We start from the raw sequence: 13,927 nt of genomic DNA on the forward strand, positions 1-13,927 counted from the left end.
GTTTCAAAAGCGGGTGAGAACATTTGTGCGCCGTATTATAGGCTTAAAATATTATTTGCGGCCATTCTGCACCACTTTAGCCATCAAAAGCCAAGTTAAGTACAAAGTCAACCACAAATCCGATAAATGTAAACAAACAAAATGGCTGACATGGCGGCGCGCGGAGCTTGGAAATGACTTCCAAAAGTAAGTACTTTCGAGCTTAACGAACATGGCACGCCAACCAGCAAGAATCACGCATCCCAAAATGACCGACGGTCGCGGGAAAGACGCTGCTTCACGCTCGGCCGCTGCTGTAGGCTGCTGAGACCGAGAGTAATAGCTATCCACGACAGCCTCTAGTGTGAACAGATTCACACCAACATTAACTTTTTTTCAGCAGAACTAAATAAATGCACTTTCTAGGTTTGGCAGTGTGCACATTATTTTTTCGCGTCGCTTGTTTCTGCTGCGTATCTGGTGTCCAGAGTACGCATTCGGTTCGAGATCGAATGCGAATGAGTTGCCCTAACTCATTCGATGGCGAATGTCATTCGAACCTAATGACATTACATGTTCCCGTGTAGCAGTCGATTAATGACATTAAGTGCTAATGTCATTCGATTCGAATGACATTAAATTTGCTAGTGTGACAGGGGTATTGCATTAGTATATTAAAGAAGACTGCGGTACAGTGCAGTAATGTGTGCTGGAGCATATCTCAATTCAAAACAGTGGCATTCGATCGGGATCAGGGCAGTTAGCGGCGCTTTGCTGTAGCATTGTCAACTTACAAATAGCAACACCCTGCTGCTGGCAAAATGGCAAAGCTGCACCCACTCAAATTCACCATTTACCTATAAGTTCAAAAGATGAGCAATTAAATGTGGCCTGCGCTGTGCAACTATCGCGAGCAAAAGTGAATGCAGTGTGCTTCCAAAAGTTTAACGCCATGGTGCCGCGCACTGCAACAGCCAACGCAACGTTTTGACGCATTCATAGGTTAAAGATGCAGAGGCTAAGCCATGCATTAAACTATCCATTAAAATTGCATGCCAGACAGTGCTACACGTACTGCACTATACCGTAACATACTTTTAAACCTACAGACATGTCAACTGAACCCAGGCAAGTGACGTAAGCGCAACACAAATCCAGTGAGTGCCGTCTGCTAACGGGGCTTTTGCCTCATCACACACTGTGCTGCAGCCATGTGGCTATCGTAGGTTAATAAGCACACCGCATGTTTAAAGGGACCCTGAAATTAAATTATTTCGATGATAATATTCTAGTGCAACAGATCTGCAGAGATGGTCTTTGCGGATATTCGATTCAAATTTGAAAGCTCTGCATAGACCCTATAATTTACAAATAATTTTTAAACATCGCGGCTCGATTAGGGCGACACCTCACTGCCGTGTCCCCCACCCCGATGACGTCAGTGGACAGCCTGAGCGAGCTTTCATGGCCCGCCATGGCTGCACTCGCCAGGAGGCTAGTGCAGAACTCAGGCAGCACGAAGCCAGACCGGCAGTGCCGAAGTGCAGATGGTGCTAGCTGCACTGACAAATCGAGTGCGAGAGTGCTGCACAGCCTGAACTGGTGCAGAAAGTGCAGCCAAATCGAGGAGACCTCATATAAGCATCAAGCAGGCTAGGATTACGGTATTGTAGCAGATACGGGACCTCCACTTCAGTTTTGCATAAAATATTAAAAAGAAAAAATAATAGCCTTGGCGAGAGTTTCATAACCACTGGAAGTATTGAAGGAGTCTGGCAGTGCCCAATTTGAAAGCAGTCAGTCTGAAGCAGTTTGGCACAATTTTCCCAATTTTCTACGAGGGGCACAGCTTGTCTGGTTTGGCATTTTGGTGCAAGGGTGGTATCACTGAGCATAATTATGCACGAACAGTACCACTTTTTCTACAAGCCCTAGCATTCAAACATTTTGTGGCATGAGGGAATGAAGCATGGAGCCATGGCATTACATTACAATGAAAAGGACGGTGCACTTACACTACTTTTTTACGACGGCCCAGGGGATTCAGCAGGATCCGCGCACGCATGTAAGCCGAATGAATTGTTCTCAATGGCAGTCCTCGTCCTGAAAGGCAATGCATGCTCAAGTAAACACGAGTGACATTTTGAGGGAAGAGTATATCACTTCTCAATTACATCGAGCTGACAATCATCACAAGTGAAATGAGCAACAAGATGACCGCCATCTATTATTGAATGCAGCTATTCTATGCCTACTGGACTCTTGTACAGTCATCTTTAATGTGTTGAACAAATTCTACAGACAAATAAACAGAATACAAATACAGTAGAATATCTGTGATACGAACATGGTTGATGTGAATTTCGCTATGATAAGAATTAGTAAAATTCCCCAGCCAGAGTGCATTGCGTACAATGTGCGGAATTTGGGATGAAACTCTCTCCCATGCCACTACGGATGATACGAATGCACGAGCCACGAATTCACCCTTGAACACTAAGCGCTGCCTGTACATAACAGATGCCGTGATCACTAATCGTGTGGTACGCATCGTGAGCAGTCAGCGGTAGTGCGCAGCCTGCACATCGATAACATTATGATCGCCAGTCATAGTGTACTCACTGTGAGTAGCAAGCTGTGGCTGCATGGATGCGAATAAATCTCGTCAGCCGTAAACAGATCTGTGTGAATTCATTTTTCATGCTTCTGCAAACGAATTTTGTTCATTTGGATGATACGAAATATCGTATATGAATTTTTTCGCGACCCTGTGAGATTCGTATCACTGAGACTCTACTGTATGAAAAATTTTACAAACTGTAAAATACAAGCAGCTACATATTTTCTTTCTGGTTTGGTTTATTAGGGTTCAACGTCCCAAAGCGACTCAGGCTATGAAGGATGCCGTAGTGAAGGGCTCCGGAAATTTCGACCACCTGGGGTTCTTTAACGTGCACTGACAGATATTATATGCTAATGAACAGCATAACTAGACTGTCGTGAACTGTGGAACGCATAGGACCATGCCTGGTCCATCTCGACAATTTGTGCTGGACAGGCATTACAGGACTCGGATGAAAAAAAAATGCATAGACGGGCACAAAGAATACCCCGTTTATCCTGACATAGACAGTTGATGTTTCACACTCATCTGAGAGAGTCATGTGTTTTTTTGTTTTAGTACTTTTATGCATATACACAACCAGTCTTGAGATGAGCAATCATCACGTAGTGCCATGAAGTTGCTATGACTGAGAAACCATGAGCGAGACATGGCCATATAACAGCAGAAAAAGTTTTTTTTTGGTTCTTTAATTAGTAAACACCTCCATAAATGCAAAAAAGAAATGTTTCAACCAATTTTCTCAGAACATAACATAAAGCAATAATGCATTACCTAGCAGTCGAATGATTTGCTCTTTTCGAACTAAGTCCTGCACTTCCTTCAGCTGTTCTGGGTCTTCATTCCCATGATGTCCGACAATCATGTAGGGGTAACAAATCTTGTAATACTGCATTAAAACAAAAAGAGAAACATTTGTTAACTGAAAGAAGCTGAGAATACTAGCAGAGAACAAAGAATTCATACACTGACATGTAACCTCAAAAATTTGCAACATGCCATCAAAGAAATGTTTGCTTTTCCAGCATGTTGATTACACACAGCACAGTACAGCCCAACACTAAATAGTGCCACTTACAGGTTAGTCTACTCTGGAAAGAGTAGGATACAAACTAACATTAAATACAAGTACAAAGGTATGATTTCATAATGGAAGATATAGTTGGTAATCACACATTCAGAATCTCACCTTAAAGGTGCTGTCTACTACCAATACAGTCATGCTTTGTTAAGACCCCATTAATATGATTTGGTTTGGTTTATGGGGTTCAACGTCCCAAAGCGACTCAGGCTATGAGAGACGCCGTAGTGAAGGGCTCCGGAAATTTCGACCACCTCGGGTTCTTTAAAGTGCACTGAGATCGCGCAGCACACGGGCCTCTAGAATTTTGCCTCCATCAAAATTCGACTGGCGCGGCCTGGATCAAACCCACGTCTCTCGGGTCAGCAGCCGAGCACCATAACCACTAAGCCACCAAGGCGGCACGTAGATGCTTAATTTTCTTGAAATGACGAAATCAGAGCTGCATATAGCACACTCTGAAAAAAAAAAAAAAAAAAGCGGAGAGTTCACTATGTACAGAACTGTGTAAGAAAACCACCTTAAAGGGACTGCGAAACACTGCTTGGGGGGATACCGGCTATACTGCAGGTGGATTCTTTATGTCACACAGATGCTGACTTAAAAAGAATTACAGGAATCGATGCACAGGAACGGGAGTTATTCAATGAAGAAATTTCAAAATACAAGCAAACAAAACGCTGCCCTTAACTCGATTTTGGCGGGGCTTCCCACTCCTATTTCGTTCTCCCGATGACGGCACCTGGCACAACCAATCAAAACAGCCTGTCAGAGCACGTCGCGGAAGTTTGCACTCCATGGTTGCCTGCTCTCTGTAACTCATTCTTGCTGAGGCTGGCAGCGTCGTTTCCATGCCAGAGCCCCTGGTGGTGTATTTTTATTTTACTTGCTTTGCAGGGCTTTTATCTAAGACAAACAAGTTGTTTTTGTTGATCTAATATAAAACGCAGACAGGTGACAAAATGTGTCTCTATTTATTCACACAATTTGCAGTATATTTACTGTTTGTCAATCATCAAGCTCGCGCCAGGTGATGTCATATCCGCTGCTGAAACCCGCCACTGTGTGAGGCCACCATCAGAGCCATGAAGTGTTTTTGGGAGGACATTAAAATATTAAAAGATGGAATATATGCGGTGTTACTGACGCCAATAGCATCATTGTAACTCACTGTACGCCATCAACAGGCAAAACATTCAACTAAGATTGTGTTTCTGGGCCCCTTTAAATTAAACATCTCCTGAAAGACATGGGTTCGATCCCGGCCACGGTGGCCGAATTTCGATGGAGGCGAAATTCTACTTTTTTTTAACAGATGAAAAAATAATATGAAAATATTAATTGAAAACTCGCTGTTCGGGTAATGGACAAGGTGAAAATGCACAGAGCTAGTTGGGACCCATGTATTTCTGTTGCATTAACATGAATAACAGTGTTAAAACCTCAACTGTGCACCGCAAGCAATGGACGGAGTGCACGCAGCCCCTCATATCGTTAATGTCCCTAGTGAGAGTGGGTGCACGGCCTGTACATTGTCAATGTGATGCTCATCAGTCGTGCTGTACGCGTTGCGAGTAGCGAGCTGTGGACGCACTACCGTGAATAAGCAGACCAGCACAAATGCATTTCCTATGCCTGTGAATACCCCGACTGTTTGTTTGGGACGATATAAAATTTTGGATGATATGAATATTTTTTTTTGCGACCAATGAGATTCGTGTCATCGAGATTGTACTGTATGTTCAAGGAAACAAGTTTTGGCATGAGGAAAATGTTGGGAAGGCAAGGAAAATGCGGGACGCGTTATACATCACCGCCAAATACGTCTGCACAGGCACACTCGCTACCATCTATCAGAAAGATCACACTCATTGCAGGTGGACACAAGCAAGTGAACGCAGCAGATGGGCATATGCATGCACGTGCACATCAATGACATCCTTCTGACAGACTTCAAGAATACCTCGAACAAGGTGGTACAGCCGACCCAGGAAGCTCTGCTGATCAACTACTCGACGCTGACAAAGAGCCAAATTTTTGATAAGGAGCTAAGTGCCAACACTGCTGAGAATGCAACAACAAATACGAAATCAAATATCCTACTCAACAAGCACAGTTCCGTAACCAACAGTTAGATAAGTGTGAAGCCTGCATCTCTTGTATCATGAGATATAGTGCATCTTTAAGCTCCACTGCAGTCTTTTGGAGAAAATGGTGACCCCAATAATGCACTTACAAGTACTTGTCAAATACCAAAGTCAATGCACACTGCTACAGGCAGATTCAAATTTTAATCACTTTTTTTTTTTCTACGAGATTGGTTATTTTATAGTAAGTTCTGATTAGAAACCAAAGTGTACATAATAACAAGGCGTGACTGTACTTACAAAAATATAGACCACCTCTCCCACATAACGAGTTGCACACACCACTTGTGAATCATTGAGCACAAATCCACATCTCTGTTTTGTTTCATGTCTGTACAAGCTGGAAAAGCACTGACAGCACAATATCGGAACTGTGGTGTGCCAAATATGAACTCTCAAGACACACGACCTAAAGTGATGAGAATCAAAAGCACTGTGACAAGAAAATACCAGGTGATAATTTTTTTAAACATTTACAGATTTTTATTTCAAAAACTGTGAGAGAGACATCGCTGAGTCTGTGCAGGTAGATTGTACAGCAAGGCGGACATTATGCACCCCCTTTGCCAAAAGTAACAGAGCAGCAGGTTTCTGCTTCTCAACCGTACAACTGAGCCTTTAGGGCACCCAAAAAAACCGAAAGATGTCAAAACATGAGGACAAGGGTTCACCTTACTTTACACAGATTCAGAGCTTAAAGGGGCTGCGAAACACTACTTGAAGGGATACCGGCTATACTTCAGGTGGATTCTTTATACCACACAGATGCTGACTCAAAAAGAATTACAGGAATCGATGCATAGGAAAGGGAGTTATTCAATGAAGAAATTTAAAAATACAACCAAACAAAATGCTGCCCTCAACTCAATTTTGGCGGGGCTGCCCATTCCCATTTCGCTCTCCCAATGACGATATTGGGAGGAGACCAATCGAGACATCCCATCTGAGCAAGTCGCGGAAGTTTGCACATCAGCGGAAGTTTGCACATCAGCATTGCCTGTTCGCTGTAACTCATTCTTGCCAAGGCTGGCAGCGTCGTTTCCATGGTTACAGCAACCATGCGGATGCCCAGCTGGCCCAGCAATGCTTCATCATCACATCGATGGCGCAGAAGGGAACATTGATCGATGGCCTTTCCTGACTTATCCAAATTCGAGCGCGAGATACTTTTTAGCCTAGCGCATGCCGCTACCGGCCCCGCATACCGTTCTTTGTCACTGCGCACTGATGATGGAAGCGTGGCGCCATCTGGCAGCCATGCCCGGTGATCCTGCTCAAGCTGCCGATGCGCACCGGTAAATTTGAAACGAAAGTCTTTTTCTTTGTGTCCTTCCTTGGGACCGAAACGCACGCTTGTAGAATGCAATGACTCGATCAGATCAATTCTGCCAAGCCGTTCTCAGATACATAGAGAGTAGGCTTAAGTACTGTTTCTGATTTCATAGATGTGTAAAAAGTGTACAGAAAGGTGAAAAGTCCTGCGATGCAGAACAATAGCCAGAGCCTCTGGTGGTGTTTTTTTTTTTTTGCTTCCTCTGAAGTACTTTTACGTAAGGTAAATGTGCTGATTTTGTTGATCTAATACAAAACCCAAAACATGGCAAAACCTACATTAATTTATTAACATAGTTTGCAGTATATTTACTCTATGTCCAATCATCAAGTTCCTGCCCGATATGTGACATCCACTGCTGAAAACTGCCACTGTGTGGTGACACCATCAGTGCCATGAGTTTGTTTTTGCAAGCTAATTAAAGTATCAAAACCGGAATATATACGGTACGACCAATGCTAATAGCACCACTATAACTCATTCTATGCAACCAACAGGCAAAACAATACACTGAGAATGCATTTCGCAGCTACTTTAAGGGCTGCTGCAAGTGCTTCTTTATGCAGCTAAGAAAGGAACCACCGCTGCCCAGTTACTTTTGGCAAAGACTGTACATGGCAGAGCTCAATAATTACACAATTAATTAAGGGGGGATACAGGTCTTGAAACTGCAAGAAATCACGAGAAAGTAAATTTTTCGAAAAGCTGTTTTTCGTATTAAATATACTTCAGACTATACCTCCATAAAATATCCACACTAAAAAAAATCCCAAAGTATAGAAAAAATTAATATCTTGAGAGTCGCGCCACTGAAAAATGAAGTTCAAGCTCTGAAATGACGCCCCACTTCACATGATCGCAACTCTGAAACTGCTCCCCAACTGCCACCATTTTGTTACTGTTTGAAGGCTCGTTTCCTGCCCTTTCATTGCCCGAGGCTGAAGCGCAGCCAGTGCTATAGCTGCGGGAAAGCCAACTCAACAAACTTTGAAATGAATAATTTGATATTTCTAACCACATAGCCAATAAAAAAATTTTTAAAAACGGCTCAGCTTTTATGTTGACGGCCTGAAATTTTACAATATAATCTTGCACCGCAAAATCATAAAAAAATTTTATTAGTTCATTTTATCTAATTAACCATCTAATTATTGAGCTCTATCACACATGTGAAGTCCACCTTGCTGTACGAACCACCTGCACAGACCACACCGATGTATCTCTCTCAGTTTCTAAAATAAAAACGTGTGAACATTAATAAAAAAAATCAATTTGTATATGCCATTTCTGAAAATTGTTTAAACACACTGATAATAATGAAGCAAAACAATAAGAATTGTATTATGCAAAAAGAGACCAAAGAGAATCTAATGCATATCCTGCACATAAGTGTGGCTGCTTCAAGAAATATAGCTAAGAACATTCAACAACAGCTATAGTGACACCTCAAGAACGTGAGGTCAGTTTTGTCCAGCACACATTCATGAAAACAATGTTTTCACCCCCAATAAGGGCATGTTCTTCTTTGGGAAATGCCTACCTTAGCAATTTCATAAACGTTGTCCAGTAGAATAGCGTCCTCTTCGGGCGTATACTTTCCAGCATTAACCTTGCACCCTGAAAGATAATTACCAGAATATAGCATTCTTGTTGTAAAAAAAAAAAAAAACACTGTTGTTTCCTTCTTATTACATGACTGAAGTAAGTAATGTGAAAAGTCAAAAAGAAAAGCACAACCTTTGAAAAAAGAAATTACTTAGTGAGCAGACAGCACTTGTATGTTCAGCTGATAAATTGCATCTATTTATGTGCCATGCAATTTGCTAGAAGTGCTCAGGACAAAAACACGCTGGGTTAGTGTGCCAGACAGACTCAAAAATCTTTAGATATACTCTAGAATTATAGAAATTACTCTCCACAATCTTCATGAAACTAATCCAATGCAAACAGAAGGCGCTGAATGAGAAAAGAAAACTGCATTGAAATTAAGTGCTCTAATCATTTACTATATCAATATTTTAGCTCTCAGAAAGCACAAGCAGCAAGCACATGGGCTTTCCACAATGAATGAAAAACATCAAGAGCTTCTTATTAAGTTAATATCGTGCAAAGCACTGATAAATTTTTGCTGACTGGGGTCTACAAGCACTTGAACACTTGGTATACTAATACAGTTGAGCCCACTTATAACGGGCGCAATTATAACGAGCGCTCTCTTATTACGAATGAGGTTGGTACTATCATCAAAATATGCATTAGAGCAATGGCACTGCATCTCAGATACTACAAACGACTGTGACAGCACAACTCATTTAGAGCGAACAAGGAGGCACCGTAATAATGTACGCTGCCCATCAGCATGGAGACTGGAAAGTGTTTTCTAGCTTCCGTGACAAGCCTCCCCCCTCCCAAAACAACATGCCGACCCCAAAAAAGCAACAGAAAGTCGGCATTGAAACCACCGGCCAAGCGCGCAGTGACAGTCTGCACTGCCAATCGATGCCTGCACGTGTGCCCGTTGGTCTAAAGTAGAAGCACAAGCGTGGTGTGCGCAAAAGACCGGCAGCATTGAAAAGCGAAACAAGTGCACACGGTCGGTGATAAACCAATGGCAGCTAACTATAAGCTCTGACTGCCAGTCGTATCAGTTTTCCAATTTCTGCTCTCCTGCCAGGCGGAAGCAGTGCACGTATAACAGTGCAATTGATACGTTCTGCATGCATGTGCATCACATTGGCTTCCTCACTGCATCCGCACAGCTTTGTTGAGGTTAGGAGATGTGGAAGCTTACCTCCTACCCCCAGCTGCCATGAATGGCCATATCGTAATCAGTGATGCGTCCCTAAAGCAACTCGGGAGAAATGGTTGTGGCGAGAAGCATGCGACTACTCTGGGAAGCTTGGAAAGTGCTTCTGTAGGGACTGCAGACGCGCACAACGGACCTTTTCAAGAAATAAACACTACATTTGCCTGACTTCGCATTTTCCGCTGTAATATTTGAAGTCCCCTACCTACAAACCTCAGATTCAAGGAACACATTCCACGTTACCGTCAGGTTCGTTAGAAATAGGCTAGACTAAAATGCCTTCCACTTAATACCTTACCAAAGAGGGCATGCATGTGTACTTTATACTGTTCAAGCTCCTCAACAACAAAAACAAAAGCTTACCACAAACCTGTCTCTATGTTCAGCCTTAAATAATAAAATAAAATAAAATGATTCGGTATTGATTTATGACCAGTAGTGAATACAGACAGTGAATACAGACTTTCTCAACCAATGAGGAGAGTGCACAGATGTTAAACATGTTCCTGCACATCTCGTCACCTGCTTATTGTCTGTTTGTGGCATTCACAGAAATAAAGTGAGCAGACGAGTCTTTGCGAACTCTGCAGAAACACCTCAAGTGAAAATAAAGACAAAATAATGCTATCAACTAACCATAAAGAAACACCCTAACAAGATTAGCACAACAGCATCACTTTTCTAACAGGAACTCCTATCAACGTTGAGCTGCAGCGGAGGTTAGCAGCTGTGGTGCACAGGTCTGTAGAGGTACAAAAGCAGCCATATATCGTCTGGAAGCCAGAACAATATGGTGCATTTATCCCTAAAGACGCGTTTATACTCCGATGTTCTCAGCGCACGGGCAAGCGCTGGTTGTGGTTGTGGATACGTCAGGTTGACAATGCTACACCAGGTGCAATTTGGCCACTCTACAGTCCAGCTACTCCGCGAGGGGCAGCGCTGTGTGACTGAGTGCATGCGCAGAACGTCCTTCGTCTGGCACACCACCTATCATGAAATTTACAAAACAGTCCCAGTCGTGGCTCCGCGCCTCCATGGAGGACGTTCTGGAGACTGGTCAGCCAGTGACAAGGGAGGGATGTGTGGTGTATTCTGGGTGGGAGGCTTTGGCACACCAGGCGGAAAATTAACACATGCTCCAAGTCGCTGCCAATGTGGTCAGGGTGCGCCGAAGCTGCCGAACACGTCAATGGTCAAGCACCGTTGGAGTGCACAGGGTCTCGCTTTGGCCAGCATGTCGTCACCGTGCCACGCGCGCATTAAGTTGGAGTAAAAACGCGCGTTAAAGCTTGGTGCTTTCATGCAGGTATGCATTCTATGTACTGCATCCACTCCCAGATGAAACGCATGCTTTTCCACACTCCAATACCTGTCAAACCATTTTAGATGATGGGCGTGTGGTGCCACCTTGGCTGTGAGCTGTACACTACATATACCATTACTGCAGTGTCTAGAACATACTGGCTAACATGCCGAGCACCAGCAGCTCACCGTGGGAAAGGGGGCCACTGTTTCCAATGAGTGCCAACAGTCGCCAATTGAGGGCACTGCTCACAGGGAGTGTGACTGTGCATCGCCGGCCAATGATCTCGCTTAGCACAGCCACCATTGGCGTGTGCACGAGTGAGTAATTTCTTTGGTGTGAGTCATTTTTCTAGTGCATGCATCATCCAACTGTCCCATAAAAAGAATGACCAAGGTAAAGCAGCCTTGTAAAGAACGAACATGTAACATCACAGGGAGGATTGCAATTTATTTACTGTGGTGCATATATTGTAAGCTATAACATAGGTTAATACAGTCTATGTTAAAAATAAAGAAATAAAACAAATCTGCGACTGCATCTTTCGCGAAGAAGGCACAGCGCGCTCAGGCTTTAGCCCACTCCCAGTCAGCAGCACCCCCCTGCGGCAGCCACTGGCAGTCATTGTTCTCAGTACCATTTTGGCGCTCTTGGTCAGCACACTAGCCAGCATATTCTAGGCACCGTGCCATTACAGTCGTTGCTACTGTGCACGACAGTGGACACCATTATGCGAAAGCTGGAGAACTACCCTCTCACAGTTCTTCACGATGCTGCAAGTGTTCAGTGGCCATTTTAACTGAAATGCACAACATTTTGTTCTGATAATGGCTAACTTCTAAGCTAAATATATATTTTAAAAGACATAGTTTCAGTGTTGTTTACTTGGATATACAGAAAAAGTAGAAAAATATTTTTTTAATGTTACTGCTTTTGAACAAAAAAATATCTAGAAAAATTATGTCATATTGCATAAGGCATCATTTTCTTTGCATACATAGAAGACTAACAACACCACTATATTTAAATGCCACTTGTACATACCAAACAGACAAGGGTAGAGAATTGAGGTGCTTGGCATGACATACATATTTAGGAAGCCAATTAGAGCCTCTTCGATTTACCGCACTTGGGCAGCCCGCTGGCTGCCAGAAAATTAGCCCCTGACAGGAAGGCGCATCACTGTCACATGGGCTGGCAGCCACTGGAAACAGCCTGCTGGCAATCAAAGCAGCAAGGCCACCATGGATCACAGAGGGCAGATGCTCTCAGTTGCTTCGTGTTCTGCTGCATCTTATGGCTACGTATGCGTATGGCAGGAATAGGTTCCTTGGGAGCGAAAACGTGAAGTTATTGAGCGCTGAACGCGCTCGCACCTGTATACATCAGACGACAACACGAGCGCGTGCTTTCAGTGCATTGTGTGCCCTGTAAGCTTTGAGAAATCCTCAAAAGCATGCAATACCCAATCGCAACCTAACAGCTTTCAGTTGGCACCACATCAGAGGAAAAAAATTGCATGTGCATTGCTCATCAAACCACATGCAGTACTCTCGGATTACCATGCGTTTGTTAACTACGCAGTAAGTATATGATCGCAGGATTTACCCTGCGTTCGACATTCGTGAACTGCTTTCTGTGGGCCGTAAGCAGAAAAGAATTGGGCTACGTTCCGCTCAACTGCAGTCTGTCACCAGCCGGCTTCTGCTGCTGGCAAGGAATGCATGCATACTCTCGACAAAAGCACACATATCAGCTGGCTGAACATTCACCTAGAGAAAGCGGGTGTACTCTACAAATTCCGCTGCGTTTCGCATCTGTATGCTACAACTTCAGAGAGCTAGCACTCGAATGAAAGGCGCTACACCTGGCCTTGCGTGTCAGCACCTCACGTGCTACTGCGTGTCCATGCATGATATGATCCGCGCTGGGAAATTTTTCTCTTTATTGAGTCAAATGCGAGGTGATGTATACGCATGGTACTTCACAGATATTTTAAGCATTTGTGGCAGAAAGCCCGAGCATCAACCAAATCAGCACCCACCTCGGCCGCCGTGACAACTGTGCGTGGATGCCTCGAGCACAGATGCCACAGGTGCTCGTGAGAGCTCTTAATAAAGGACCTGCTTCAATCAATCAAGCATTTTTGAAAGCATATCTGCCTTTCTACAGCACAGAAACCAAGGAAGACCATGCTTTCGTATCGCACACAACTAACACCTTGTCAAACACGTTCACCACATGTATGTATGTATGCGCGAGTCCGAGCGCGTACTCGAAGCTGGAATCTGCGGCCGCTCTCCTGAAAGGCCTCGAACACCATCGCAATATCAGCTGGGTGCGCAAAATTAACAGCCAAAATATTCAGTGAATCCGAACTATGCAATCGTGATATGAAGCGAGCATTTGCGCTTGTGAGGTGGTGAGACGATCGAAACGCGATTGCACATACACATGCAAAACAAATAAACAAACAGCGAGAACTACTGCAGAAGGAGTCATTGCAGGCAACACAGACAATATGCACCATGGTCTAGTTGAAACAAGTGCCTGTGTTGCGCTAGGGATTGAACAAAATTTCACATGAAGAACTGCACTACTTCTAGTTTGGTTTGGCTTAAGGGCTTTAAGGTCCCAAAGCAACTCAGGCTA

General features: G+C 43.7%; 1 protein-coding gene across 9 annotated transcripts in view; it reads right to left on the reverse strand.

The window, feature by feature from the left end:
- Window positions 1-13,927, reverse strand: part of LOC149351296 (cyclin-D-binding Myb-like transcription factor 1) — a 108,204-nt gene that overhangs the window by 47,998 nt on the left and 46,279 nt on the right. For all 9 annotated transcript variants that reach the window (XR_016290574.1, XR_016290575.1, XM_089580612.1 and 6 more), the window contains 3 exons: window positions 8,704-8,780; window positions 3,377-3,491; window positions 1,995-2,082 (listed from right to left, as the gene is read on the reverse strand). Coding sequence is in view for 7 of the 9 variants with exons in the window: in XM_089580612.1 (XP_089436738.1) it covers window positions 1,995-2,082; window positions 3,377-3,491; window positions 8,704-8,780 (280 nt within the window). In the remaining 2 variants the exon portion in view is untranslated. The remainder of the gene's footprint in view (window positions 1-1,994; window positions 2,083-3,376; window positions 3,492-8,703; window positions 8,781-13,927) is intronic.

This window comes from Amblyomma mixtum, chromosome 3 (genome assembly GCF_055824585.1).
Source record: "Amblyomma mixtum isolate Tamu chromosome 3, ASM5582458v1, whole genome shotgun sequence".
Classification (NCBI taxonomy): Eukaryota; Metazoa; Arthropoda; class Arachnida; order Ixodida; family Ixodidae; genus Amblyomma; species Amblyomma mixtum.